The sequence below is a fragment of the Papilio xuthus genome, unplaced genomic scaffold (assembly GCF_000836235.2).
Source record: "Papilio xuthus unplaced genomic scaffold, Pxut_1.1 DF826945.1, whole genome shotgun sequence".
NCBI classification, from domain to species: Eukaryota; Metazoa; Arthropoda; class Insecta; order Lepidoptera; family Papilionidae; genus Papilio; species Papilio xuthus.
In genome coordinates, this window is record NW_013531704.1 from 8,499,692 (window position 1) to 8,520,589 (window position 20,898).

The window sequence follows — 20,898 nt, forward strand, 5'->3', positions numbered from 1 at the left end:
TTACGTGCCGACGGAGTCGCGGGTTACAGTTAGTATTATGAAACTAAAATACAGTCACGACTTTCGATTATTAACTAAACAACAAATCAGATCTTAAATACCTTTATCAGAGGCAATTCAAACAATGTAACAAAAACGAAATATTTATTTGAAAAATATTATTCACATTATTCCTATGTTTGTTTCGATTCTAATATACATATCGAGGTTGCCGATCCGTAATCAAAACACGATCAAACCCCGGCCACTCGAAATGAAAGGGAATGAAATTTCGCCTCGATACCGACTCTGTTTTTTGTGCTGTAATGAAATTGTATAAAAAAATTGTTGTATTTCGTTACACGCACCAATGTAGAAAAAGATAAAAAAATATATACAAAAATGTTTTGTGTTACCAATATAAAATTGGGGTATCTATGACTTTATGGGTTTACAATTTTAGCTGAAGTTAATTATACATATTATAAACATATAATATAATCATATAAACATCGGTTAAGGTATCAGGACGGTTATCTCCATGAGATGAACACAGTCTGCAACAACCAATGACCCCGGAAATATGTGCAGCTCCATGGCTTACGTTTGGTTCACAAATTTAATTGATAAATCCGTACCGTTTCAATACTTCTTATTGGAATTTGATAGAAATTTAGAACTTAGCCTCGAGTGATACATTTCTCTCTTTTTTATTTCTGTACAGATGAAGTTGCGGGCATAAGCTAGTAAAGTCATAGTTTTAAATAATCAAAATAAAGAATCTTAAAAACTAAATTATTTTAGTTCACCTTCTCTAGCATCTTCAAAACATCATACCAAAGTTTAAAATCTATGCAATTGTTTAGTTATAAACATGCAAATATTAAATTACAATTATTGAAAGAAAGATGAAGAAAAAAAAAGTTGAACGTGAATGTTTCGACCAGTGAAAACTCAAGGGTTAAGTGTTAAAAGATACAGTACAACATTGGATGTTACAATTAGCAATTTCGTCTTTGTTTTATAATATATAGGTTACTCTTCAATTACGTTATAAGCTAGGAATACTTAGCACGGTTTTAGCTCTGGAGATGTGCCAAGCCTGTCGAATTAGGGCGCTCACTTCGTTAGGTAAATTGATAAGGAAGGGGACGCCTTTTCAATTTAGCATAGTTACTCCGGTAAATTTGGTGACGTTGGATCACAGGCTATATCGATGTAGATATTTTAGTTCATCGTAATTTAAATTGACATTTTAAAATATATTAACGCATTTTTTATATCATCCACTTCCACTTCCCATCCATTACTTATAAGAAAAAAGGTGGGAAGGGAAATAGGACTAAATTAGGCCTCTGGGACGCACACTCATCAGGCGGAACGCGGAATTGCTTCCACTTCACACCCGTCTTCTGTGTGGTCGTGGTATTTCACCGGACGAGCCGGACCAATTCGTGCGAAGATGTTAAAGCGTGCTCTACCATTGTTACTAATTTTAAACACTTTTAATAAAATTAGTTTCATCAATAATTTGATATACGAAATCCTTATAAATTGAAGCGTCAATAGCCTATTGGTTATCTAACAGACTACCGATCAGTTGACCACAGGTTCGTTTCCTGCCATTCGACTATTATTATATAACATATCCTAAGCTAACATTAGCTATGAGTTATGTTAAAATCCTTCTAAGAAATAATTAGTCAACGAATTTCATTCAATTCATAAAAAGATTAAAAGCATCTTAAAATATGGTTATATAATCTTTCATGTTCAAATGAAATTGGAGTTCGTAATAAATTTTTCATTAATTTCTACAAATGCCATGATTCAGTGCAATTTATTTTAATACATCTTGACAACTTAATGACGAAATTTATTGGCCGCAATGTAGTTTACTGTAACTTTTATGTCTTTACCTGTAAAGAAAATACATTTTTTTACTATTTGACAAAGTATATTGTAAAAATAATATATTACTAGCTATCGCCCTTTGTTCTTTCTGACTATGTTCCAAATTTCTTTTTTATATCAGAAGGTGACAAACGAGCGAGCGACCACCTGAAATCGCTGAAATTGCGAAGTGACCGTTGCCACACACGCAATTGCATATGCGTTGCCTACCTTTAATCTACGGAGGAAAGGATGCAATAAAGAAAACATTTCCATGCATCCTCTCATCCGGAAAGTCCACTTCCACTTCCCATCCTTTCCTTTTAAGAAAAATTGTAGGAAGGGAAAGAGGACTAACTTAGGCCTCCGGGACGCACAATCATCAGACGAAACGCGGAATTGCTTCCACTTCACGCCAGTCTTCTGTGTGGTCGTGGTATTTTACCGGGCGAGCCGGGCCAATTCGTGCGAAGATGTTAAAGCGGGCTCTACCACTGTTAAAATGAGATGATGTTCCACATCCATGCCAAATCTCATCGAGATCTGTTGAACCGTTCTGGAGATACCTTCTAACAAACATCCATCCATTTATCCATCCATCTAAACATTCGAATTTATAATATTAGTAAGATAAGATAGTAAAAGTAAGATTACAAACAAAATTACTATTTAAGTTTTAATTGTTATGGTATTTAAATAAATTCGTAATTAGAAACATTTATTGAAGATTCTTTAAAATAAAAGGTTGGTTAACATTTCTCATATAAATTCGAATCTGGATCAAATTAACAAAAAGTATTTAATACATAATCAATTGTTACATGCCAGTTATATAAAATAATGTACGTTAATATTAAAAATAAATTGACAATGTAAACTGACAGGCTAATGAAATGGAACCTTCGTCATAATATACTTAATGGGCAAATATGAAACAGGGAAAATGCACTATAAATTAACTTGACCAAACTTATTTAAAGTAATTAAAATGATGTAACGATTATTATTTAATATCGTTATTTAAAATTAAAAACCAATCATACAGTCCAGTGGTTTTATGTACCCAATAACGTAGGTTCGATTTAATTCCACTGGTAAATTTAAAACTTGAAAACGAAGCGATTTATTTCTCCAACATATTTCGTCAATGTTCATGGCTCGCGGAAATAAAAAGCATAAGTTAAAACTTACTAATATTATAAATGCGAATGTTTAGATCGATGGATGTTTGTTAGAAGGTGTCTCCATAACGGCTGTGCAGATCTCGATGAAATTGGGCATAGATAAACATAGTCTGGAAGAACGCATAGGCTGTTAATTTTAGACAGTATTAGTTAGAATCCTTAAGCGAGAATGACGTGATTTCGTTACGAAGTCCAGTGTCAGAATGAATAGTGAGTAGACATAAACGTCGACATTTAACTAAGGCTAGTGTTGCGTTAATACACTGGCTCATTTTCGGATTTTGTTCTTAGCACTACTTATGTTTTTTTAATGCCGTACAAACAGAGTCGCAGGCGGCCGCTAGTTTGTGTTATAAAAGAAACACCATATAGAATTTTCTTTCCTTCTTAAGTGTTAAGAAAACTAGCATCTTTGGAGCAAATGAGAAATACATTCAACTTTACCACAATTGTCATAACTTTAAAAATTTTCAGCTTAGTTGCGCACGAGGGGATTTAAAAAGTTGCAGCCACGAGTTTACCTTACAAAAGTAAAAGTAACTTTATATCTTGAGAAATACTTAAGAATATAAAACTTAAATTTCATTTGGCTTTAAAAGAAAAGTTATTAAACATTTGAAATGGAAAATTAAATTAAATAAACGCTATAATTTATAGAAACGTTTGTAGCTAATACATCTTGCATTTAATTGATTTAATCTGTACACAATAACCGTTTTAAGTAAAAAAAAAACTATAACTGCAATTATAAGAAATTTTCAATTCGTCAAATTATTATCGTATTGATTATCTGTTTCTGATTTAAATTACCTAAAAGAACTAATTCCAAATTACACTAAAAAGAACTTCATACTATAATCTTTAATTTTTATAACAGTAAAAAGTTTAAACTCCAAAAAGTTTGACCATTTAAATATAGTGAATAACTCCAGGTAATTAGAAATTCCAGTAACAAAGTCATATCGTGAGGATTCCACTAAATATTTATATTTATTCCTCACCATAAAAAGTAACCGTAAAAACTGAAGGCTGGCAGGTCTATGCAGACTATCACTACAAAACAGAGAGTAAAAAAGGAGTAACGTAATGGTACCCTAACAACTGGAATCGCGCCAGAAATTTGGCCTAGTTCTACGTGACCGAATTTAAATTCAATATGTAATTCAAAAAGGTCCACTAAAAAGCTAGTTTATACTTAGACTTGTATTCTATAGTTACCCGCCTTACGATAAGATTTAAGAAAATAAAAATTAAATGAGCATCATACTGTAACATCTCTTAGTAATATTATAAATACTTTAAATGGATGGATGTTTGTTACAAGATAACTCCTAAAAGGCTCAACGGATCATGATGAAATATGGCACAGATGTAGAACATAATCTAAAAGAATGCATAGGCTACTTAATAAGTTTTTTTTCTAATTCCGCGCGAAAGGAGTCGCTGGTTGGCCAGTTACATAAGGATAAGGTTATCATAAGATACGGCTTTGTCCATGTAACTCAAAAAGCCTGACCTTGGTAAGAATTCTGTTTCTAATGCTTTTTATTTATTACTTTTTACTATTATTATTTGTAAGTAAAAGCTCAAGTCTTGTTACTCTTAAACGAGGTTTAGGCTAAGCGCCATCTGCGCTCGGCCACCTCAAGCCCGGTGAAGCTGTAAATGCCTCTTCAAGGCAAACAGTGACTACTCAGTCACAAAAAAACATATTATTATACGTATATTATAGTCATAACTAAAATTCATAATCCATTTTATGAGATTTTGCCAGTATTGGTTCAGAAAATTACCATAACTGGTAAATTGGACGAGGCCCAAATTAAGAAGTTTTAGTGCAACAAACATAAATTATATAAATGGACACAGTTTTAGTTAAATGGAACGACTTTATACTGGCAGTTTACTTTAATAACATATTACTACTGATATATGGTTTAATTAATTTAATTTATATCGTTTAACACACAATTAAATATATTTTAAAGTCATAGTAACAGACGTACGTCATCTGAAGAATAGATATTCCCCAGCACGAAAATTTACAAGAAAGTGTTCGGAAATTCATCGACAGTAAACTTGTACAGCACCCATATCGCCCTTAAATTACAAAAGCAAATCTCATACAAATTTTATCGATGACGTTACGAACAATTTCTCATAAATTTCAGTGATAGGCCCTCTGGTAGATTCACGATGATAAATTTAGCTATGCAAGATTTTAATTGAGTAACAAATTTAATCGTTTAAGCATATATTAATTTAAGGAAACTTTTTAAATAAGACCCACAGGTAATTAATAAAAGTTATTCTATAATTTATTGAGATTGTTTTACGATAGTTTTGTTCACTACAATTTATTAAAGTAATAAAACATTTATCATTATATAACACGCGGTTTAAGCTCCAATCGCACAGGGTTTTTACAAAATTAAAACCATTTGATTCATATCGATGCGGCTACGTCATCTGAATTATAAATACACGTCGCTTTATAAATTCAGTATATTCATTTAAGACTAGCTCTTGCCTGCAACGCCGTACGCGGAAAAAAATAATTCCATTGTGTTCTTTCATGATATGCTCTACATCTGTGCCGAATTTCATCAAGATCCGTTGTTTCGTTGTGGAGATATTTTCTAAGAAATATCCATCCGTCTATCCAAACATTCGCATATATAATATTACTGAGATGTAAAGTGGCAGCCTGAAATTGCGAATGTCTTTGGGCAGCTTCGCTATTACGGCGAAATAATACTAGCCCCTTACTCGTATGCCAACTTCTGATGTTTAAAAAAATCAATGTCCTGATTACATATTTGTTTTCTTTAGACAATGATAATTACGTCTGTTCCGGTTGCTACTAAAAGGTTTAACTTAAAGTTTTTTTGACAATTCTTTTTAGATGCGTTGTTTATAGTTATCTAGAACAACGTAAGTTTTTAAAAGAAAAAAATAATTCTAAAAAGTACCAACTGAATAACACATCAAAAAGATTGTTGATGAACAAGAATATTAAAATTAAAAGCATCTTTTTAAGATTTACAAAAATGAAAACGTTTAAATATATTTTGTAAAAAAAAAAAGAAATTTATTAACGTAAGTCCCATTTCATTAAAAGCTCTTTTGAAGCGTTCCTTGTTCTAGGCTCAAATAGACTTTAGCCTTTTGAAGTACAGACTTGAAGACTACGTTTTAAATTAAAAAAGTTGAATGCAGGCAACATGTAACTTGCGTTGTACACGCTAGGAATGTACTGAACTCAGTCCCATTTCTTTGCATCCACATGTTTTTGTTTGCCCGTCTTCATTCCGAGCCAGTACTTTTTAAGGCTGCCATTCTAACAAACAGGAATAAAATATGACGACACAAATGCGTCGACAATAAATAACAGTGCGTTTATTTGATTTCAACCATTTTATTTTTAACTATAGTATAATACAAACATAAAATTACCTACTTACAAAATTAAAAACCATTGATTTTTATAAAAAAAAGGTTTTTAATTTACCGTATTTGGATTAATAACCTATTTTGTTTTGAAAGCTGAACTAATCAGCTTTAAATTTTTTTGTAGTCCCATGTTCATATTGTGTTCTTCCCTTATTCTATCTGTTTATCTTAATATAGTTGTAGATAATTAGTAAGAAGAAATAGGTGGTGACCGCCGTTTTAGTCGATGTAACTCTGACATAATCGGACTTATCGCCTCATAGAGTCAAATATGCGTAGTTATTTCCCCATATTAAAAAAAGGTTATGGAACTTCATAACTGCGTAATAAAATCGTAAATCTCGTAAACCAAATATGCATCGTAAATGGCGGTTGTGTATGAAGCGTGTCTCATACATAATTATTCACAATCATAGTCGCAACAAAGACTGGTGGACGCTAAGTGAGGGAACGCTCAAATTGTCTAGATAGCGCATTTGTAACAACGTCTGGTGATAAATTGTTTGTGTCATTTGCAAACGGGAAGCTTTCGTAACGGACGAGCGCACGTGGCACATAAATACCGACATTCGCTATATTAACAAAAATATAACTTTATGTTTAAATATTTGACAATCCTGCCAAGATAATCCGTTCAAAGTTTTTATGTATAGTCAATTTGAACCTTAAAATCAAGTAAGATAATAAATTACTTATTTACATTAAGAAGTGCGAAATGACTGGAGAGTTTTAAGCTCTCAAGCGGAAACTGGATGATAAGGTAAAGAATACTTTCTTATTGCGAATTTGATTTATGATTTAAAACTTTATGACACAAAATAAAACAATAATAATGTTGTTTTGTTCATAAAATTTTAACACTTTTGTCTTTATTTAGTCATTAAAAAGTATAGAGCAAACACATTTTTAAGCTGTGAACTTCATGTGTGATTATATTTAACCATTCTTGAGATCGAGTTAAGGCTTCTATGCTTACTTAATCCATGTACGTGTAAGACATCAAACTTTCTAGATTGGAAAAGCTTTTTAGGTTTTTCCAAAAGTCACAGATTCCTCAGGGAAGACGCGAACATGAAAGTATTAAAAGCAAGGCTCTATCTTATAGTTTGCCTACTTTTATATTCTCTCAGCCTACGTAAATAGGTCAAAGAAGTTTGGGCTTTTCAGATCATAGTGCCTTCTGTTCAAAGATAGGACTATGTTAGCGGATTGAGTAAAAAGATTCAGGGGAATTCAAATATGATTTTATTTTATTTTAGCAACACAAATAAATCACGCGTGTCACTCCAGTTTTATTTATATACTAGCTGTCGCCCGCGGATATATAAAAAACTTAATTAGTGTAGCCCACCCATTCTTCTATCCACATCACATCCATCTAAACATTCGCATTTATAATATTAAGTTAAATAAAAAGCAGTTCTTCAAGGCATAAATTCGAAAAAAATGAATAAATTGTATCCTATGTCCGTATCCTGGCTCTAAGCCTCACCAATTTTCAGCCAAGTCAGTAAAGCCGTTCTTGAGTTATAAATAGTGTAACTGACACGATTTTCTTTTATATACATATAAATATAAACAAATGACATAGCTCAGGGAAAAACTACCAGTTTTATATCATAATCAATTAGGCATTCACCGCTATGTTACGGCACAAGTTCGTACAGCTGTTGTGGGCTGTAATCAAAACAATTTCCTGTTGCCTCGCGTCTGTAAGACGTGACTGTAATGCGTTATCGGCATATTATCTCGTCTCATGTGTCAAGACTTATAACACGGAAAGTATGAGAAACACGAAACAAAAGTGTAAGGAAAAAAAAATTGGAAAACTTTTTATTATGTCTTTTTCTGTGATATAAAATAACGATTAAATCGTTTCGAAATGTTCCATAATTTCAAGTAACAATAGCTTGAAATAAACTTTATGTAAAAACCAATACAAAAAAGAATTACCGATAGATACAAAATGTCTTACGGAACTCAATTACTTCAAGAACAAATAAATTGTTAAAAAAAATCAAAAAAACACAAGACAAACGTCGAAATTGTCACACCGAAGAATAGCGTATTTTTATCGTCATATTTTAAACTCAATTGTGTAGACATTATTCAGACATCTCCCATTTCCATCTAAAAACTGTCAAATTCGTAACGTAAAATGAAATTCTTTTGTAGTTGCAAACCGAATTATTTCTTTTCTAAAACACACAGGTTCGTTAACATAATTGGAGCGGTTGTTAAAGTTGGTAACCAGATAAAACTTACGTTACGTTACTTCTAAATGTAAGATAAAATAACTGGAAAAGATATAAATTATAGGATAATTGTTATTTACATAAGTAATGAATAAATCTTAGTTTAACTTATTATTTTATAATTAACGACAATCACATCGATATAGTTTTAAGTAGTGTTGTGTAGTGAAGCGTCAATAGTCTAATGGTTAAGGGATTACCGATAATGTGGTCGAGGTTTAAAGCCCGCCATTCGGCTATTATCGTAAAAGTAGTACTAGCCTTGACCTTAGTTGGAAAGGTACAAGAAATATTAGTAAATGAACTATATACTAATTAATTAATCAATTATGTACTAATATTAAAAAAAATGCTTTAAAAACTATTAATCTATATATAAAAGAAAGTCGTGTTAGTTACACTATTTATAACTCAAGAACGGCTTTACCGATATGCCTGAAAATTGGTGAGGTAGCTTAGAGCCAGGAGACGGACATAGAATACTATTTTTTTTTCGAATTTATGACTTGAAGAGCTGCTTTTTATTTAATTTACTAATATTATAAATGCGAACGTTTAGATGGATGTGATGTGGATGGATGGATGGGTGGGCTACACTAATTAAGTTTTTTATATATTCACGTCGACGGAGTCGCGGGCGACAGCTAGTTTAATATAATTATAATTAATATTCATCGTTCAGTTCCTTCGTTAGGTATAACATTGAAATATCTAAGTGTTTTAAGTCCAAAATAAGTGTAACACAAAGACTTGTACTTAGTTTAAATGGAATTTTACTAGTGCACTTTAATGAAGGACTCACGTCGTATGAGGTCGGGGAATGTCAACTTATGCTTCCGAGTGAAGACGCGACCTCAATGAGCTGCCTCTACTCTATGTAGCGCTGCGTACGCATGGTCGTATCTGTGCCAAGACTTGTATTACAGCAATTAAAGTCTTACTTGTGGAAAGGTTCTTTCTTTAAAAAAAGCAATTTATACTGTAGCGGAAGACTTGGTTTACGTAGCGACCTAAGTAAGGGTAGGAAGGTGATTAAAATAATGTTATTTAGTTAAGTTATTACCAAGAGATATTTAATATTTTACAGATATTTATTCTTGTAAAGTAAACCAGAGGGTTAGATAAAGCACATTTTCTCGGAAGCGATTCCATAACGAACTTCAAAAATGTATAGAACTGACAATAACTTTCTACAAGTAACATGATTGTCGCGCGTCACTTCTATACATTATTGAAGTTCGCTATGGAATCTCTTCCAAGCTAATGCATAACGTCTAGGCCCGCTGTGTGTTTTTTCGTGCGTATATGTTTTGATTTTTAAAAACCATGAGTTTACACTGCCAAACATAATACAAAACATGTTGTGTTGATTGTCAAATGTGAACAACGAGCATAGGATAACATGCAGGTGTAATACAAGAAGTGGTTATAAATCCAATAGTTGCAATGCAGCTACCAATGTATCATATTCCGGCAATTAGTGAGTCCCAAACTACTAGCGGGTACCATAGAGTATTATAAATCAGAGAGTTTAATAAACAGATAGCGACGTTTAATTTACAAATGCTTCTTGTTTGACTACTAGCATGCAGTACACTTACATATTCCAATTCTCTGCTATATTTTATGTACTATATTTGCAGTATTTATCATTTATTTCACTAAATATAAACATAATATAATTGGCAACTATTTGTTCATCTTGTAAGAGATTTAACTTAACCTTTGCATTATTCAAAAAAACATACAAAATTTATTAAAGTTTTTTTTTTTAATTTTATTAAGAGCTGTGTTAAGCTTGCTAATTAAATAAAAAATATTAATCAGATTTTTTTAAACAATTCTTAATTCGATGGTCTGTTGACAGGGTATCCCCGTATCCCTACTTTGGATACCAGTTCCCTGCCCATGGTAGAAAACAATAAAGTTATTTTTTAATATGAATATTTTACGTTTTGTTAAACCGTCTTGCATGTTGTGAAAATATTAAGATTTTATAAAACTAAAAGCCTAAAATGTGTTATAAAGTTCGCGATTAATTTTGCTTTAATTCTCTAAATGTCCCATTCAAATTACTAACCTCACGCAATCCTAACTCAACTGAAGACTTAGTATAATTCAAGGCATATAGTGAATTATATTTTTCGGAACTTAAAGCTTCTTTTCGAATGTTTTTTTTGTGATAATTTATAAAACATTTCTATATATAACTTTAAGTAAAATACTGGAATATTTTAATGATATTTTAATATAAATAAATAAATTTAAACTTTAAATCCATTCCACAATCATTATTGTGTTATATCTTAATTTTTTTAGTATTATACAATTTAAATTTAGTTACAAAAACCCATATATATATATTTTTAGACAGTATTAGTTAGAATCCTTTGGTGCAAATGACGTGCTTTCGTTACAAAGTCCAGTGTCACAATGAATAGTGAGGGGACATAAACGTCGACGTTAGTAAGGCTAGTGTTGCGTCAATACACTGGCACATTTTAGGATTTTCTTCCTAACAATATAAAACAAAATTAAATTCGTGAATAAAACATTATTATCAGTACAGTAAAAATATAGATTAAATTTATAAAGTAGTTCTTAATATAGATATTTTCGTGGCATAATAACATCCGACCTTTGACTTTAAATCACGAATCTTCATTTATCACGTTGTCAATTGCTTGTCATATTTTATTTTAAAGACGATACATTTTATTTAAAAGCCATACCATTGTTTGATGAACAATGCAACCTTTTCTTATTTACCAGAGACAATACGAGCTGAGTGCTATTAGTATAGCGTAGCTTACGTTGATGTATTGATTGACAGAAGCTGCTATTGTTTGCCTATGACGTCATGCACGCATTTGAAGCTTATAGACTAGGTAATGTAATAACTATTTTTAATGGTAATTAATTAGATAATTAAATTTTTAAGTACGACACTTATGTTATTATTATTTTATATACAGGGTGTCCCAAAATTCAACGATAAAACGGAAATGGTTCATAGACAGCTCGATAACTACATGGGGAAAAATACTAAATATAATCCATCTCTTTTTGTTATATAAAAGAAAGTCGTGTTAGTTACACTATTAAGAACTCAAGAACGGCTTTACCGATATGGCAGAAAATTGGTGAGGTAGCTTAGAGCCTGGAGACGGGCATAGGATACTATTTATTCATTTTTCTTTATTTTTTCGATTTTATGCCTTGAAGATCTGCTATTTATTTAACTTACTAATATTATAAATGCGAATGTTTAGATGGATGTGATGTGGATGGATGGATGGGTGAGCTACACTAATTAAGTTTTTTTTTATATACACGCGGACGGAGTCGTGGGCGACAGCTAGTTTATATTATAATAAATTGTTTCTAGGGAAAACTATCTGTTCGTTTCATTGATCAAATATTACAATTAACACCTAAAACAAACACACACCATTGTGTTATTTTTAGTAATTATCCCGAGAGGTCCCTTTTAGCAGTATTAATTTCTTCCTTCTAACTATACGAGACTAACATATGTTTGAAAATGAACACACAAATATTTTACAAAGAAAGGTGAGTAATTAACCTAAGTTTTTTTTGTAGTTCAATGACCTTGCAATCTATACACTCATTCAGTTGTCATAAAATTTCATAAAAAATAAACAACATTTTATATAGAACAAAAACATATATTGAACAAAGCACGCGTTACGAAAAAGAACGCACTGTTTGTTATACCATTCAACAGATTCATTGAAATGTTCGTTTTCAAAACGAAGATTAACGCATTCTCCTTTATATACTTGTAAACAATGCATATGCATATGTAGAGAACAATAGAATGCTTCCAACCTAACCCCAACTTGATTTCAATGCAAAATAATATTTACCATAGAATTAAGTATAGAAAAAAAAATAACTTTATTCCACATTTTAATGTTGTTCTTGTAAACATTACTAGATCTTGTAATAAAAAAAATAAGAAAGAAAATTACTTGTATATATTTAACTTTACCTTGTACTTATATAATTTTAAATAAAATTAACTAAGGAAATTTTTATATCGATAGTAATAAATACTGTCTCTTTCTTTATTTCATACTGAATCTTCTTATATATAATATATTAATTTTTTTTTATTCAGAACATTATGATAACTATTTATATACGAAGCTAAAGAAACACTGAAAAGTAGTCTATATCTGACCATGATTCAAAATGAGACCGTTATCACGTTAATTGAACTGTAATACTGATCAACTAGTACATTTACGTTTAAATCGTTTTAATCGGAAAAATAATTTAGTTTATTAATAACAATCTGTTATTCAATAATAATATAAGAAAAACTATTAATTAATCAAGAAGATACTGCGGTATTTAATTAAAACAAATTCTTGAAAGTAATTAACATCAAACGAACGACTAAAATAACTTATTAATACTGAAAACTTATTTAACCCTTTGTTCATTTGAAATACAGGTTCATTATTCAATACAAATCGGCGTACCGTACATAAGAATGTAACATTTATCATAAATATTTGATACTGACCTATTTTAGCCGGATTACAAGTAACACAGGTGATGATGCACAAAAATACACACGCCTTCCAATCCATCTTGCACACACAAAAGTCCCGACAAAGATAAAAATAATTAAGTTTTTTTTTTCGATATCACATCTTTCCGCACTGTTATCGTAGACGCGTAACGTATTGTAGCACGTCGTAGAGGCGACCGACCGCGGCTACGGCGCCCAGACAACTGAGCTTCAAGCTACGGGTATGCCAGAGTTGCTGTTATTGATTCTTTTAAATGTTATTTTTGGCGATTTAACATGTAACATTAGGTGCCGTATGATTGACATTAAATTTAGCTCCATCAGAATAAATTAAATCGGAAATTTTGTAAAAAAAAAATTTCTTCAAAAATTTTACTTTGTCTAAAACTATCTGACTCGACTGTCGCGCAAAATTAAAAAAAAACGTAGTAGAGTAAGTGTTCTTCCAGGTTGTGTTCTACATCTATGCCTATCACAGCGAGATGCATGTAGCCGTTCTGGAGATACCTACTAACATACATCCATCCAAACATTGGCATTTATAATATTAGTAAGATATAAAATTGTTTAAATATAAAAATAATTTGAAATACATTTTGTTTCTCTATTTTTACTTGATTACATGAAAATAACTTCTTTATTTGCTTACTTTTTCAATAGTTTTAAAGACAATTTACGTTTAAAGAACTTTTCTTTCTTGTTTCAAAGTATTAATACATTCTTCGAATTACAAAAAAGAACTATTTCTATTCAATTAAAAAGTTTTTAAAGTAAAATTATTACATAATGAAATTCCAGACTGTGACTAAATATTCCTGTAAAATACAGTTAGTAAAGTTATTCACTTGGTAATACAAAGTTACCCGTAGTAATATTTCAAACGTATAAAGTAGAGAGCGCAATAATTCGCACCAGTTCTCAACCGAAATGATAGATATGCAATGAAATAGTTTATATCGAATTGAAAGCGACTTTGTCAAGATGTCGAATGAATAAAACACTCGTTGTCAAACTTTGATCCATTGTGATAGACTTGAGACAATCGGTTTTGCAATTTGAAGTTTCGTAAATAGCTGTTGTGGCAACTTTGAAGTAAGAGAAGTTATACAAGGGAATAATGAAGCTTTATGCGCATAATAAATTGTTATGATGCCTTCTCGTGAGGTTAAAAATAAAGTTATGAAAATTTAATTTATACTTCGCGATAATATAAACTTTATCATATTACATTGTTTGAAACGGAAATAGGTAACATTTCTTTTCTATTAAAAATATAGCAGCTTATAAATATATATGTACTAGCGGTCGCCTGCTACTCCGTCCGCGCGGAAATAAAAAAATGAGTAGCCTATCTGTTCTTCCAGACTATGTTCTACATTTGTGCTAAATTTCATCAAGATCCGTTGGGACATTCCGGAGATACCTGTAAACAAACATCCATCCATCCATCTGTTGCGAATGTTTTCACATTTATGACATTAGTAAAATATTCAAATACAATCATTGTTATAATTTAACTGATTTTGAGACAATTTTAATTAATAAAGAGTAAAACCTTTTTTTATAAATTATTTTATCTAATATTGAAAACGTGATTATTTATTCAATCATTTTTGACTTAAAGTTCAAACACAAACGATGCACGAGGTTCTATTTCTTAAGTCCATTAGTAAATTAATGATAGGCATTTGGCAGTTTGTCCGTACTTCGGTTCAGGTAATATCTCAGGGGGACGAGCCAAATCGGCTTCAAATTAATAACGTCTGTTAAATTGAGGAGAAACGGATGAATGGGGAACACAAACTATTCAAACGAAATATCTACACGAAGAATAAATGTGTATATTATTTGTTTATCATTTACTCGCTGTAGCGCGACTGCGTCCGCGCACAATTAAAAAAACTTAATAAGTAGCCTATGTGTTCTTTCAGACTATGTTCTACATGTGTGCCAAATTTCAGCGAGATCTATGCAGCCGTTCCGGAGATACCTTCAAGCAAACATCCATCCATCCAAATATTCGCATTTATAATATTGATAAGAAGTAAGATTTATTAATTATTTAAAAAATATTCATAGTGTATCGTCTTACAAACAACATTTGTCGTTTGTGTGTCAGATCAAGAGTCTCATGATTACATATTTTTGATGTTTTCATTACAGATTTTTGAGACATAATTTACATATAGACGATAACGAGAGATAAAAGAAAATTCCTTTCTTAACATTCGAATGTTATTCGCATCGACATTCATATGTTCAGATGTTATCTTCCTTTGTCTTCATCTTCTATTTGCAATTTTTGTAACATTCTATCTAAAATATACATAAAAATGACCGATTGTTGTAAATTCAGAAATTCTTAAATCTAAAAATAATTAAATAAAGCAAACTTAACATATTTTGCTATAAAATTTTCTTATCTTTAATAAAAAACATACAAATTTTCTACACTGTTTGTTGTATAGTTATAGTACATAACGTAGCTTTACTGGCATGTAAGTACTCAAGCTTCACAGTCCATTGGATTAGTCAATATCAAACATGGTTGTATTGGAGGCGACATAAAGCGGCCACATACTTGACATGGCGCTGTGTAGTCAAGCGTCATCTGTAACTGAATAGCTTAGCACGCTACACTTACAATTTATCAGAATTCCCTCTCATGTTTCTTGTTGAATATTATTCATGTTCGAGAAAAGTATGGCTCAATCGTGCTCGCCTTTGATCACTTCCAGAAAATATTGGTTAGACCATGCCTTGAGGTCCGTATTCTAAGAAAAAATCTCTAAGCCCACCACCACACATGGCTCCATCGACCCGGTGAGACGGGCCGAATCGTGGGATGGGCGCAATCTTAAAAAAAAATTACTGTAAATAATAGCTGGGCTTATCGGCCCAACTTATGCCTTGGTTCTTGGTTCTAAGGTTAGGATATAATCAAACGATATACAATACCAAAATGGATGTTTTCTGGAGGGTTACATTCCGAAACAAATTCATATGGACCAAAATCTTAGTGTAACCCTAACTTTGAAAAGCTGTTTCTTCATACACTTCCGATAACATTATTATTTACATCTCCTAATTCGAAAGTTATACTACCGTACTCTTAGTTTCAAAAATACATTATATAAAGACCGTTTGCGTTTAAATGATTGTAGCATTATTCGTTGTTGAATTTTCCGAATAATAATCTTTCCTTTGTTAGGCTGCGTCAAAGGCAGTGAAAGCCATTTTGCAAGTAGTGCTGGCAATCTGCCACCGACTTTCAAATAGAGAAATGCACGTCACTGCGTCCTACATGATGCGAGTACGATATAACTTTGACATATACACCAACAATGCATATAACCTTGGAAAAGTTGTAAACTACGCAATACATACAAACAATGGTTATACTAGTAAAACCTATGGAAAGTTTTCTCTACATATTTTGAACGAACGTTTAGCCGTTACTTCAATAACGTAACTTAACGTAATAATTTTAACAGTGGTAGAGCCCGCTTTAACATCTTCGCACGAATTGGCCCGGCTCGTCCGGTGAAATACCACGACCACACAGAAGATAGGCGTGAAGTGGAAGCAATTCCGCGTTTCGTTTAATGAGTGTGCGTCCCGGAGGCCTAATTTAGTCCTCTTTCCCTTTCCCCCCTTTTTCTTAAGGAAAGGATGGGAAGTGGACGTGGACTTTCCGGATGAGAGGATGCATGGAAAAGGAAATTATTTTATTTCTGTGCATCCTGTCCTCCGTAGATTAAAGGTAGGTAACGCATATGCAATTGGGTATGTCTATGGTCAACGGTCACTTCGCTATTTCAGCGATTTCGGGTGAACAAAAAATATAGTACACTGCTATTAAAAATGTCTATATAGAAAGAAGCTGTCACTCACGACTCCGTCTGCGAGGAATTAAAAAATATATAGTTGCCGATTCTCGAACCTATTGATGCAAAAAAAAGTAATAAAAATAGGTCACGCTGTTTCTGAGGAGTATAGTAACTAACATTGTTATAAGATAATTTTATTATATTTAATTTATATTATTACACAATATCTTATGATAGTTAAGAGAAGGAAGATTTTGGAATAGAATCACTTGAAGAAACCAGAGAAAGCTAGTCAGTTAAATGAAATTAATTAATGCATCAAAAAATGAAATTTAAATAAAAAGGGAAAAATATCCAAACTATGTGAAAAGTGAATCTTGCATATAAAAAACTTTTTTATTCTCTTATAAATAATGCATCAATTGCGTATGCTATAAAATATACTGATGGTCGACTCCCTGGAGTGATTCTAGCTCCCCCAGTTCAAAACAAAATTTTATAAGCTTTTACACTGTACGTGTCCAGTATTTGATATTTATGCGGCATCTTACCGTTACGATCAAACCGTGGCATCGAATATGGATACAATATTATAGAATTTATATAAACCGCTACGATGTTTGCATTAAATATATTCGAGAAGAAGATATGATGGTGATCAATTTAACAAAAATATTCAAAAAGGTATAGTTCTGATATTGTAAACATTTTTTTTTCTATCATAAGGTGGCAAACGAGCGAGCGGATACCTGAAATAGCTGAATTAGCGAAGCGACCGTTGCCCATAAACATCTACGTTCTACATCTATGCAAAATTTCAGTGAGATGTAGATAGCAGCCGGTTTGAAGATACCTTCGAGCAAACATTGATCCATCCAAACATTCGCATTTATAATATTAGTAAGATTTAATATTAGATTTCTTAAAACACCAAGGCCCTTTTATAGAAATAAATGTCACTTGTGACATTATATTGTAATGTACTTCGACATCAGTAACTTTCTTGCTTTGTATTTTTCGAACAGACTTTTTATTATGACGCCCCAGAGATACATAGATATCAATGTGTATGACATTAAATGTAAGATTCTACGTTTATTTTTTAAGGAAAAGCTAAAAGAATATTATTTCTACTTTAGTCTATTTACGATTTTGTTTTGACAATAAGGTTTCAAAGCAAACATTTAAGTTTAGAATATTCTTTAGCCCTTAAAATATCTTACTTCTTACTAATATAAATGCGAAAGTTTATATGGATGGATGTTGGTTTGAAGGTGCCAACAGAACAGCTGCATGGCATGAACTTTGTTGAAATTTGGCATTGATGTAGAACATAATCTGGAAGAACACATAGGCTACTAATAAAGTTTTTTTATAATTCCGCTTGGACGGAGTCGTGGGCGACAGCTAGTAAAACAAGAAGCAATTTCAAAACTCATACTAAGCTAGCATACTCTGATAATATTCATTGAAGCAATATTGTAAGCAGTAAATGTATTTTCCATGGAAATAGTTGCTTGCTCGAGCATGTTGCACGGAGCCATGTAAATCGATTGTTAGGCGCTAAAGTTTGATAGTTCCTAAATTGGATATAATTCCAACTAGCGTCTACGGTGTTTAAGCTTTTGTTGCATGAAATGTGTATTAATAGAAGATAAGAAAAAGGTAGCCAACATGAAAATAAATATGTACCTAGCTGTCACCTACGACTCCATCTGCATATTCTGGAGATATCTTCAAACACAATCCACATCATCTATCTTAGCATTGCGTTAGTAAAATAAGTTCGAAATGGTATGCGTAAAGTAAAAAATATGGTATAAAAACCTATATATAAAATGACCTCAGCTGTAAATGAATTTATGTACATGTAATGAATAATTAGCCCAAATTATTTATGGAGATAAGACATTATAAGACATCATCATCATCATCAACTCACTATACGTCCCCACCGAGGGGAACTGAGCTTACCCTAAGTTGAGGGTGATTAGGCCATAGTCAACCACGCTGGCCAAGTGCGGGTTGGTTGACTTCACACATATCTTTGAATTTCTTCTCAGATATGTGCAGGTTGCATCACGATGTTTTCCTTCACCGTAAGAACGTCGGATAAATGTACATATGTAAATCGGAAATCGAAAAAACACATTGGTACATGGCGGGATTCGAACCCAGGACCTGCAGATTACAAGTCAAGGGCTTGACCACTGAGCCACCGACGCTCCTAAGACATACAAATTAATAATAGAAACGCCTATAAAATATAAATAGTTGACACTCTTAAATGTATTTCAAACTTCGTATTAACTCGTTCAAGTAGTGTTAAATTATTGATAAAAAATAAACTGTAATCTATAGGGCAAAATTTGATTTAATACAATATATAAAAATAATACAAAAACAAACCATTTGAAGGAGTGTTGTAGACGCCCGTGACTTTTCAATTCAAAGACGCGCGTCATCCTCAATACATTAGGGAAGCGAAAAGCCATTTTTGGGAATAGCTTTGTGCGGATGTGAATTGGGTAAGTGGAAGTATTGAATATTATAGTGGCTGAGAAAGTTCATAGTCATGCTGATATACGTATCATCGTATGCATTAATGATAATTTATCGAATTACTTCGTTATTGTAGAACTAAAGTTACTGTTCTAATTGCACAATGGAAGTGATAAAGGGTTAAAACATTCTTCTTTCTAGAAGAAGTAAGAATAACCACCGAGGAGAGATAAGATCATAAGATGGCTGAATTCTTTACAATTGAAATAAAATATAGCTAAGTAGCTGTCGCCCGGGATTCCGTCCGCGAGGATTATAAATGAATTATATTTATAGCCTCCAAACATATGTGTTCTAGTTCTACAGATCTATGTAGCCATTCTGGAGATATCCATCTAAATATTCGCATTTAAAATATTAGTAAGATTATAGAAATGTTTAACCGGTAAAGATTTGCTGTTGTATGTATTTTTTTTTATATCATAAGGTGGCAAACGAGCGAGCGGCCACCTGACATATCCAGCGGGATAGCGAAGTGACCGTTGCCCATAGACATACGCAATTGCATATACGTTGCCTACCTTTAATCGACGGTGGAGAGGATGCACAGAAAGAAAATATTTTCCCTTCCCATGCACCCTCTCTTCCGGAAAGTCCACTTCCACTTTCCATCCTTTCCTTACAAGAAAAAAGAGGGGAAGGGAAAGAGGACTAAATTAGGCCTCCGGGACGCACACTTAAAATGTATGGATGGAATACAAATTAGTCAAATGAAAAAAACAGTAAAAAACAATTGCGTCATACAATATAATGCTTTTCAAAACCATTAGCAGTATCCATTAATACTTCAAGCATAAGAACTCGGGAATACAAAGAGAGCAACATTTATCATGTTAAATTGTAAAGTCACTGCCATTAGGAATATACAGAGCCTTTGTAAAAATACATTTACATTGGTATATTATGAAGAAATGTGTTCTTAATATTTTAGTAATTTAATATGATTGATAATATGTAAAGATAACGAGATATATATAAAAACATATAGTACGCTTTATCCTAAGAAAATAACCTTTGTAATAACATTGTTGTTTAATTTAGTTTCTATATGTTTAGTTTTTAGTTTAGTTAGTTTTTAGTAATGTAACAGCGTCGGTGGCTCAGGGGTCAAGCACTTGAATTGCAATCTGCATGTACTGAGTTTGAATCCCGCCATGTACCAATGTGTTTTTCAATTG

The 20,898-nt window shown here is 32.1% G+C and overlaps 1 protein-coding gene across 1 annotated transcript in view; it reads right to left on the reverse strand.

Annotated features, from left to right (window-relative positions):
- LOC106121547 (uncharacterized) overlaps nucleotides 1-13,516 on the reverse strand; it is a 53,057-nt gene extending 39,541 nt beyond the window's left edge. The window contains exon 1 of the mRNA XM_013317257.1: nucleotides 13,320-13,516. Coding sequence (XP_013172711.1) covers nucleotides 13,320-13,386 — 67 coding nt within the window. The 5' untranslated portion in view covers nucleotides 13,387-13,516. The remainder of the gene's footprint in view (nucleotides 1-13,319) is intronic.
- Nucleotides 13,517-20,898: the final 7,382 nt, after the last annotated feature.